We start from the raw sequence: 11,421 nt of genomic DNA on the forward strand, positions 1-11,421 counted from the left end.
AGTACAGGGTCCCCAATGAAGGAGCTAGAGAAAGGACCCAAGGAGCTGAAGGGTTTGTGGCCCCTTAGGAGGAACAACAATATGAACTAACTAGTACCCTCAGAGCTAAACCACCAACCAAAGAGTACACATGGTGGGACTCATGGCTCCAGCAGCATATGTAGCAGAGGATGGCCTAGTCGGTCATCCATAGGAGGAGAGGCCCTTGGCCCTGTGAAGGTTCTATGCCCCAGTGTAGGGGAATGCCAGGGCCAGGAAGCAGGAGAGGGTGGGTTGGTGAGCAGGGGGAAGGGGGAGGGAACAGGGGTTTTTTTGTTTTTGTTTTTTTATTTTATTTTTTTATTTTTTTCAGAGGGGAAACTGGGAAAGAAGATATCATATGACATGTAAATAAAGAAAATATCAAATTAAAAATAAATAAATAAAATAAAAAGTAAAATTATCTAAACAAACATATTCAGCCATTCTTGGATATTGTTGAATGGTCATTTACAGCCCACTACAACAGCTCTTATGAGCTCTGTCCCTCTACTTGTGCAGTGAAGAAAACCTAAATTCTCCTCTGCACCTCAGGGATGGTTTAGGGTGAGTCAATGAAGGGCAAAGGCAAAATATATTGCAAACAAATGTGCATTTGAGAAAACAGTAAGTAGAGGAAAAAATCGATGTGGGACTCTGTAACGTACTAGCCCTGTCCTCCACTGGGATTCACTAAACCTTCACATGAATGGCCCTCGTTAAACTCAATGGGTCACAAAATAATGAAAGATATGAATGTTTTTAAAAAGACTTATAGGGGAGAAAGGGGATTGGCAGAAATGGAACCCAGAAAAAGGGAAGGGAGTAAGAATAATCAGAATGCAAAATATAAACATATGAAGGTGTCAAATATAAATAATTTACACTGAAATTGAATATTAAAAAAGGAAGAACTGAGAATCTGGAGATCCTAAAAAATATCAAATGAATTGAGAAAACAAAGCAAGTTCAGATGCATGTCCATGTTCCCACTTTTACAGACAAAAGATTATGTAGCTCAGATACACGAGGAGCTTCTTAAGTCACACCTAGATAAAGATGAGGCCAGGGAAGGAATCCAAGTCCTTAAGGTGTGGGTTACAGTTTGTAAGTCACCCATTCCTGGAATTGCCCAGTGTCCTCTGGGATCCCAAAGCTCTCTCCAGCTTTCTCCCACCTCTTCCATGGGACATAGTAAGACCCAAGCCGAAGCCAAGCAACCAAAGACAAGCATCTCTAGTTTGTGTTGACCACTTCAGCAAACTGTCTCTCAGTGATACATGTTATGAATGGTAGGGCTACTTCTAACTCCATACCTGATCAGGGGCTGCTGTAGAGCCACCAATGCAGCATGGATGGCCACTGAGATCACTGACAGGTGGAAGTAGTCGAACATGACAGGGACCTGGTGGTGCAGACCCCTCCTGGGGTGGAAATGCAGGCCAAGTGTGCGACTGCTGATCATCGGTGTCCCTGTCACATCTCTCAGCCTGAAAGGCAAGTAAATGGGTTCATATGAGCATGGTTGGTTAGCCCTGTTGTCTTTCAAGCAACTTCACTTTTCAGCCTCAATGTCTTATTCAGCCCTGAAATATTCTGTCCGGTTGAAGGAATTTGTCCCTTTATTAGCAAATGCAGGATGAAGAAGATCACATAGCAGCTCTGAGCTTGAGCTTCTTTGTCAGCACCAATAAACCTGCACCTCAGAAACGGTGAAGATGACCGATCTTTCCCAGGCTTCTCTCAAGAGTACAATTCTCTTGGGCCCTTGTCCCATCTTTTCCTTCTCATAAGCTGGGCATTGTTCTTAAAACTTTGCATGGATTTTGTTAGGGTGTACTTTCTGTTAGACTTCTAGCCCAAAGGGCAGGAGCTATGATTAACTCATCTTTACAACTCTAGTATTTCACTGGTACAGGGTACAATGGAGAAGGTGATCAAGCTTATGTTTATGGAAATGACTACTGACTGACTGAATGGTCAAAGACTAAATAGTTTCCAGAACACACTGCTGCCAGAACTTGATTGAGGAATGCCACTTTGAGCATCTTCCAGAAGTGTAACATAGAGGATGTCTCTTCTTCCTCCAGAGACCGTTGGGCAAATAGAGAACAAAGAGGGGGAGATAGCTGGCACAGGTTTTCACTGCCATCCAAGAGACTGCTCTTTGTGATCCTTGCTGCTTATGTGAAAAGGAGCACCAGGTAATGAACCCTGAATACTAAATGTAACTACATGCAACCCACTCTTTTTGTTTGGATTCAAAAGAAACCTGATAAAGAGAGGGAGAGAATCCAGCCATGAGTGTCAGCAACTGTTGGCTTCAGTCTCACATCTTTGTGGTTGACAATGATCTGAGTCTTGACTGAAGATTGGACATTCTGATTTGACACTCATATTATGTAGTTGTTAATCACATTCTACCCATAAAAGAATATATGAAATTAATGTGAATTGTTTAACTTGTTCACAATCACAAGGAAAACTGCCATGCCAGACCAGATCTTTCTGATTCTCTTCTGTGCTGAGCTACTGCACAGTATTGCTTTAATCCCATTTAGAGATCAGCTCCTGGCAGTGAGAACAAGAAGTTAAGCAAAACAGAAGCCTCGTTCATAAGGAAGAACTAAAGTGAAAAGTAACTATTGTTCTGTGCCATGCAATGTACAACACCCATTCATGGAGAAGAAGCATACTTCCTAGGGAACCTCAGTATAGAGAAGATGCAAGTGAACTGTGATAGAGGAGACAGGAGAATGTCTGAAGTTCTTATAAAGGACCTAAACAAAAAATAATTAAATAACAGCAGAAGTTAATATCCCACAGATAGAACAGCCCTCCCAACAGAATTATTCTGCACACTTGCAATTAATAAAGTTAAAGTCAACTGAGAGAACAACCATCCCTTTAAGAATTAATTAATTGCCTATCTGCTGAACTGTGCAGGGCCTGGAAGGGCTATGTGGGGATGAATGTCCTGGGTCTGTATAAGCAGGTACTGGTAAGTCATGGCCCTGAGCAAGCAGGTACTTATGGACCCTTCCAAATCAGAAAACGCAGATAGGATGAAGGTTCAGAGCATGTTTCTCCACTTTAATAATTCTGACTTTGGGAACTGAATAGTGCTTTGGTAGAAAACAGAGCTGCTGTGTGTGATACTATTCATCAGCATCTCTAGTTTCTTCCCATTAAATGTTGGCACCACTGTTACCATTTCCAAAGTCTAGGGGCATCATTGTCTTAGTAATATATTAGAGGAACTTCACTAGCTGGTCTAATGCTGCTTAAAGAACAGCCTCCCTATTTTTGTTTGTTTGTTTGTTTTTGGTTTTGACAAGCTGCTAAGGGGAGAAAAGAAGAACAAAACAATCTACTTGACTTAATAATGATTCAAAGCCTGATGCCCATCTTACAAGTTATTGAAATTGGGAAAAATGTAGGAATTTGCCCATGTCTTAGTTGAAGAATACTGAGCCTAAGTTATTGTCTTTCACATGCTTTACATAACCAGTTTCCTGTATCTCGCTCTCCATTAACTGTTCTTCTGGGAAGGAAAACTCATTAACAGCATCCACTATGATATGTCATTAAAATTATTAGAAGACTTAGTCAGACAATAATTTCTGGTATAAGTTTATGATTGACAGTATGGTTTCTACAGGCAACTGGATATGTGGCACAATGGATGGAAGTTCATGAAGCCAAGAATTGTTGGGGCCTCCGACTGAGTGGTTGTTGGAGGGGTGAAGACAGAGATTTCAGATCATGGTATGGGGTATGCGAAGAAGAAACTGGGGCTTTGATGCTGAGGAGTAGATGGATGGACTTCCACCATCCCAGGAAAATCCCATCTTGTCAAGAAAGAAACAGGTGTGTGTGTGTGCATGTGTGTGTTTATATATGTGTGTTTTGAGAACATCTACATGAAGGAGGCCTGATTTTTTTTAAAAAAAGCCTTAAATGAGAGAAGAGCTTAAAGGTTTTCATGTTACATGTTTCAATACACTGGAGAAACATTGTTTATTTAATTCCTGAATTAAGAATACAGGAAGGTTAGGAAGCAAATAAAATAATGCAGCCCACAGTAAAGGGTAGAGGTCAGCCCAGGTTAGACTGTAGAAGTCGCAGAGCAAATCTGAATGATGCAGTTATAAAAAGGAGGAGAATTGCCCTATGCTTATTTTCTCAGCAAGTTTTACATAAATAGATTTTCAGTTCTCAGAGAGCTGAAGAACAATAGCAGATGTTCAGTATGAACACACAGTAACACAGCAAGAATTATTTGAAAGGGATTTTGATTGTCTGGCCTCGCAGAGACATTGCTCTAACCCCCCCCCAATCAGTACCACATAGGAAACTGTGTTTCTAGTAGAAGATACCCATTAATAAGGCAAGAAGCTGGCAGTTTTCGATGTGCAGAACCTGAGCAACATGGCTCCACATGAGTGAGCATTTCCAGGCTCTGGCAGAAAAATTAATGGCTAATCTTGGCTGCCAATTTGACAGCATCAAGAATTAGCTAATACCCAAGCTATTGGGTACACCTGTGAGGGCTTTTCTTCATCAGTTTACTTGAAGCAGGGAGACTGGGACAACTGAGAGACATCACAGATTACTAAAAACTGGTTGTTGTAGAGAAACTATGAGGATTCTGTCTTTGAGGAAGCCCAATGTGTGAGATAGTGGTGGAAGAAGAAAGATAGTCCAAATATGCCCATGACACTCACTGCTGCTCACTATCTGTAAAGTGCAGGTCCACCTTGAGCTGAAACTCGACCTCACTCAGTGCATCTTCTACCTGAAAGAGAAAGATCAGACCAAGACAGTTCAGCAGTCAACTAGTAGTCTGACTAAGATATTTAGCTGACTCTTTTCTTAAACAGAAAAACAGAATCTCAGTCTAAAATGCTATGGATGTATGGATGTGTAATGAAAATCTTTTTGCATATACCGTGGAATTCTGGATAAGCAGGGTACCTAGGAATATTAGATGAAAAATGGAAAGAATAGATTCATACAGCCATCTTGGTAAAAGTATATTTTCAGTAATCATTAAACAAGCATCATTGTAATATTTAATCTCAATTGTCAGGTTAAAATCTAGAATCACCTAAGAGGTAAGCCTCTAGGTATATCTATGAGGATTTATTTAACCTTTGGCATGTCAAGAAATCATCTGGTTAGCTTAGTTGATATGGAAAGACCCATCATGAGTGTGAGATGGTACTTTCCTTGGACAAGCATCCTGAACTATATAACATGGAGCAGCAAGCTGAACATTTGCATGTACTGATTGCTCCCTGATTTCTGTTTGTGGATACAATGTAACCAGCTGCTTCAAGTTCCTGTGACCCTGACTTCCTTCGCTACTATGCTTGAACCAGGAGCAAGGATAAATCCTTTCTCCCTTAAGTTGTTACCGTCAGGTTATTTTTATCATAGAAATTGGAAAATGAATCAACACAGTCATTCCTGCAAGCACTTTAAGTTTCATTTTCAAATGGGTTTGACATGGATTCCAGAAATGAGTAAAAGACTGAATAGCCCCAGCTACGGAAGAATGATGGAGCAACCTGTCAGCGAAACAAAACTTGTGCAGTGATGCATGGCGTTACCACATACACTCAAATGTCCCCACATGACTAAGAGTACCATCCACATGTTGCACGGAGGAAGCTGGCATTCAGTTTGCTTAAGTAATTTCCAAGGTGGCTCAAGCTCCTTCAACTTTATGAACGCACTTCTTCAGTGTTTATGCTTTATCCATGTGTTTCTTTTTACATTAAGGAACGAAAAGGAAAAGGAGGGACAAAAGATAGTTGTTCCCATATGTGCCCCAAATGGTGTTCTCAGGTCTTCTCTCACTTATAGGGGAATTGCATGCTATAGACCAGTCTTCGTGGTCTGTACTCTGTGAATTGACTCAGTGTCAGCACTGCCCCCATGCCATAGGGCTCAGATTTCTGTCTTCCTCCTGGCAGGCTGAAGCCTTCCTCTGCAGTTCACAGTGAGCAGCTTCCTTTCTGTCTTCACATTCAGCACTTCTGATTCCAATAGCTTGTTTTGAGCTCATAAATTGGAAGCCCGAGAGCTAAATCCGTGAACCAGGCATGTTTTGTTTAGTCCCCAAGGTATTTTTTAAAAAATGTTTTGAACAAGTTGCAAATGTTGAAAATTCAGGTAATTTCACATTCACATTCATATTGTGGGTAAAAAATAGCTTCTGGGGGAAAAATCTCTTGGATCTGGCAAGGCAGGGCTGACATTTTTTTAATTCTGTTTGGATCAGGCAAATCCTCCAAATACCATTGGTTTACACACTCACTGGAGGTGCTTCTCTTCTTGAGGCAAAACACCCTGGCTATTGTCTTGCCATATGTCTTCCCTAATCTCCTCATCATTAAGGAATACATCAGTTCCTATTCATTGTGGACTCCAACTTCCAGGAATAGTATCTTGCTGCAGAGGCTGTGTTGATGTATCTCTGAGGAATAAAACTCTTCTCCTATACTTGCATATTTTGATTTTTCTTTTTGAAAAAGAATACCCTCATCCAACAGGGACAGACATCACTCATCCACAGGCTTCTTTGTAAATGTCTTCTTGGATAAGCATAATTTAAGCAAAGACATACAGATAGAATTTATCTTTAGGCGTTTATGGTTTTAAAAATGTTATTTTAAAAAATTATTTAAAAGTTAGCATTTTACTGAATCCAAGGACTATAAATAACTTCTTCTGTTTATTTTCCATAACCACAAATCCTGCTTCATACACAACCAAAGGGACTCAGGCTGTCACTATTAGTTTCCTGGATATAAGATGGGAGACATAAATCCCCCGATCACCTTCTGAGCAAGCACTGATTATTGAAAACTTCCTGTGAATACTGGATTTTACAGGTTGCAATTCTGGATGACCTGAGACTAGATCAAGCTTGATTATGACTTTCACTGATTTCTTGATAAACCTTACTTGCAAGATACCTACATATATATGCTTATAGAAGCCTACATATTTTGATTGAAAGATCCATACATATGTATATTTAACACAGTGACTCTTCCCTTACCCCCCAGGTCTATAGTAGCCTGAAGGCCAAGGGGGGCATCTTCTAAAGTCAGAATGCATGAATACAAATCCTGAATCTACTATTTATTGAATCTCTGTTGTTTTTTCCCTCATAAAATGGGAATAAAATAATTCCATTCACTCTATAGTACTATAGTCAGTGAACTAAATAAGAAAGCATACAAAAAAGGTTGACTAGTGTCAAATAATGCAATTTGTTATGGTTGTTGCTATTTCTACTTTACTCCTGAGCTTGAAATCCAGAGGATTGGTTCTCCCAACACATCTACATGGAGGCCCAACATGCTTTTTGGAAACTCCTTGTTTAAACCATAGCATTACCACATCTCTAGTGATGTAATGGAGACAAGTCACAGCACTAAGTCTCTGTATCCTCATCCATCAAATGTAGTAGAGAAAGCCACTCATCACACTGCAATGTCTCAGTGAGAAGCTACACTCAGCAAAAATCCCAACAGAATTCATCTAACAAATACAAGATTCTCCTGGTCTCCTGATCGGTGGACAGTAATCACAACTAGACCCTGTTCCTATAACTGTCCAAAAGGAGCTTTAATTTCTTCAACTACTTTGGACTATCACTGGTATCTTCAGGAGTGTGACACACCCTGATAGTCTATATCTACTGACTGTCTTTTACACATGGAGTCGTCCATCTCCCACATATAACTGAACTCAGCTCTCTGAGCTACCTTTGGCTGTCATGAGGACCAACTTTTGACATCCCCTGTTTCTGTTCAGCTGTTGCTCCCTTTGCCTTGAGGCTCAGCAATAACCACATAGCCAACAGTAGCAACTGCCTTTATGCCCTTGGTCTCGTTCACAATACTTGTACCTCTCTCAATCTCATCTCTCTTCCTTTGGATTAAATCTCCAAGATTGTTACCTCTAGAACAAGATAAACAGGCTGCATTCAGTGAGATGACTATGGTTCCCCACAATGTATCCTGAGCTTTCTTTCTGATGTTCCCATCTGTGCCTTTACTGTGCCTCTTGACAAAAATTTCCCAACCCAATCCCTGTCAGCCTAAATTTACCATTGACTCTTCTTTCGCTTTCCAGTATACAACTGCCCCAGGTCCTAAAGCTTCCAAATGTTTCCTGTGGGAAGACTACCAAAGCTTACTTGTTCTAAACTTACCCCATACCCTCCTAGTCTCTGAAGCACTCACTAGATCTGTGATGGGCTTAGGAACCAACATTTTGCACAAGCATTACCTAGTTTCTGTCCTACGAGTGTAGAAAGAAATCTCCCTCTAGAGATTCCTTATACCTATAAAACAGTGTTTCTCAAGTTTCCTGATGCTGTGAGCCTTTAAATACAGTTCATCATATTGTGGTGGTCTCCAACCATAAAATTATTTTTGTTATTACTTTATAATTGTAATTTTGCTGCTGCTATGAATCATAGTGTAATTATCTGTGTTTTCTGATGGTTTTAGGCTACTCCTGTGAATGGGTCATTTGACCTCCAAAGGGGTCACACCCACAGGATAAGAACTCTGCTATATAATATAATTTGTTCACTATCCGTTTTTGTTATAATCTTCCCCTCTCCTTCTTCATGGGTGGGACTAAGCATCTTCTTGTTTAATCTTCTTTGCCTTAGCTGCTGAGAAGAAAATTCTCCACATATGAACTACCATTAGACAATGTCCAGGAGATTCTCATGTATATTTTTCTGGTAGGTTTACCCTGACAATGGCTTCCCTTCTGTTTCTATATCTGTTCTTTTCTCTGGCTCATTTTACCAATCCTCTGTCTTATAATTTTATATATTTTCTTAGTTTCCCTAAATCTTCTATATTATTACAATGTATATGAATAAGATATCCAAGGGCTTCCAGTGACTGTGAAACATCCCATCAAATTCTAGTTCATTCTCCTCATATTCCATACTGGTTCTCATCTAATTACCTTATTAGAAAGACTGGATCTTATCTTCCACAATGTGCTTGTTGGATAGACACCCATTATTCAAATGAGTATTATCTAGTATCTTGCTGCATGTATCTGCTAGCACATTTTTCTGGCCACTAACTATAAGCAGCACTTTGGTTTCCATACATCAATAGATATCCATTTGAAAGGAACTAGTACATTCATATGTTCATCAAACATGCAGTATTTCTAACATGTCCTGTTCACTTGAGTCACAACTGCTCCAGATATAGTGATTAGCTGAAACATTTCTTGATATCATATGACTTATCCTTAAGAAAATAATAAATATTAGTTTATAGATAAAAGTAAGTTGACACACAGAAGAAAAGAATATGTCCTGAGAAACATACTCTCTATTCAGTTTCAGTGTGCTCTAACTCACAAAGTTGAAGCTGAGGGGCTCTAATGTGTTAAGGATGTGGGCAGACTATGATGCAACTGAGATGAAATGATGCTTAAATAACGCATGTGTTAATCCATAGGTAAAAAACAGCAGCAAAGAACCAGGCATATGCTCCTTTTTGCCATTTCCCCTCTAGTGTATAGTACAGTCATTGTGAGTGCTCAGAAAACCTTCTCTGGAGAGTTACATGGGTTAATTTGCAGCAGCTTTTGCTTTCAACTGTAAATCAGGACCTACCTCATTACATATATCACAAAAGATGTGTACAGGAAGCCAAGGGTTGGAGTACAGGCACAGTTTTTAGGTTCTCAATAGGTGTCTGTTTCATAGCAGGAGGGGGCGTGTTAGCCAGAGTGCTCTTAGTTTACTTAAAGTAGTGGCATTCTTTACAACAAAAATGCTTTCATTATAAAATAATCAGGCAGAATATGGCAACAGAGATTCAAGTTGTTGACCCAGGGAATAAGAACAATAGACTCTAGAAGCCTTCAAAATACGTTAATTTAATAAAGGTAAACATTTTAGTCAAGATCCTATCAAAAAAAAAGAAAAAGAAAAAAGAAAAAAAAAAAAACAAGGTACCAAGCCTTTAAGCTCAGTGCTGCTTCCCCCACCCCTCTGCTGGGTTGTTTCCCTTTCTCTGTCTGATGGACTCTACTACTTACTTCTGAAAAGAAGCTCCCCTGGGAACGATTTCCAACCCCAGCTTGATCATCCCAGAGTTCTTTCTCCATTCATGGGGCCCTTGATTTTTCTACCAGCTGTGGCCAGTCTTGCTAAGCAAGACATAATGCTTCTACGTTTGCTTGCTAACTGAGCTATCAGCCTCTTAAAGACAGGCGCTCTTGTAGCCTTCTTCAACTTCGGTTTCTTATCCAATGACCTAACCCAGAGCTTGAAAAGAGCAGGTAATCAAAGACATCTTTGGAGGGATTCCTGAGCACTGTGCTTGAGCAGAGGTACACTGGAGCAAGAGAGGAGTGAATTCATGCAACTGACACTTCATAGAATGAGCGAGCATGTAAATGAGAAGAAAACCAAAAACATCAGAAGTAGGTGAATATCTGTACCATACATTCTTACCAGATTTCAGAATCAATCTGTAGCCTGTCCTTCATGCACCTGGGATCCAGCAATGAGAGAGAATGGTTTAGTCAAGAAAGAAAATCTCTTGTGGCTGGCAAATCAAGACTTACCCTCTCACCATCTAAGAGCAAATGAACCCGGAAAAGCATGGCATCATTTATAGAAACTTCTTCATTTCTGTATAAGATCTGGAAGACACGACTGTGCACAACACTCTCATGGACACAGGCTGAATGTTGGCTGCTGCTCTCTGCAAAACAGGAAATCAGTGGGAGGCCATGAACTTGAGAAACATGCTGAAACCACAGTGCCATCAGGTGTCTTTTGGGCCTTGGGAATACTGTGATTCTAAAGATTAAGACTGAAAATGAATGAGACCCTATCACGGGAACATCTGTGTTTACTAGAATAAACTGTCTCTCAAAAAACGCTTGATCAGTGCCTTATAAGCCACATGATTCTGGTACAGTCACTCTTGCTGTGAGCTGTATCTCTGTCTGGAAGTTAGTGCCTTTTCAATCTCTCACCGAATCACATGAATCCTTTCACCTCCATCCAGGAAACAAGTATGGTTTATGAATTAGAGAATGTGCTCTGTCTAAAAAGACTCCCTAGCACTCACAGAACCTACCCTTTACCCTCCACACAAATACTGCCATAGCCTGTATGCTCTGAGGAATGTTCTTTTGAGAAATTTAGGCAAATGTCAGATTCTAGTTGTACTTCTTATTAAGCACATAAATGAACCACATTATGTTGGAGCTTCAGTGTATTCTGTTTTTTATTTCATAATTCCTAAAAAAAATTTTTTCGCCAGGCAGTGGTGGCACATGCCTTTAATCCCAGCACTTGAGAGGCAGAGGCAGGTGGATTTCTGA

The 11,421-nt window shown here is 40.1% G+C and overlaps 1 protein-coding gene across 9 annotated transcripts in view; it reads right to left on the reverse strand.

Annotated features, from left to right (window-relative positions):
- Window positions 1-11,421, reverse strand: part of Fam135b (family with sequence similarity 135 member B) — a 280,335-nt gene that overhangs the window by 91,544 nt on the left and 177,370 nt on the right. For all 9 annotated transcript variants that reach the window (XR_004111833.1, XM_031345438.1, XM_031345398.1 and 6 more), the window contains 3 exons: window positions 10,654-10,793; window positions 4,746-4,816; window positions 1,335-1,508 (listed from right to left, as the gene is read on the reverse strand). Coding sequence is in view for 8 of the 9 variants with exons in the window: in XM_031345438.1 (XP_031201298.1) it covers window positions 1,335-1,508; window positions 4,746-4,816; window positions 10,654-10,793 (385 nt within the window). In the remaining variant the exon portion in view is untranslated. The remainder of the gene's footprint in view (window positions 1-1,334; window positions 1,509-4,745; window positions 4,817-10,653; window positions 10,794-11,421) is intronic.

This window comes from Mastomys coucha, unplaced genomic scaffold (assembly GCF_008632895.1).
Source record: "Mastomys coucha isolate ucsf_1 unplaced genomic scaffold, UCSF_Mcou_1 pScaffold11, whole genome shotgun sequence".
NCBI classification, from domain to species: Eukaryota; Metazoa; Chordata; class Mammalia; order Rodentia; family Muridae; genus Mastomys; species Mastomys coucha.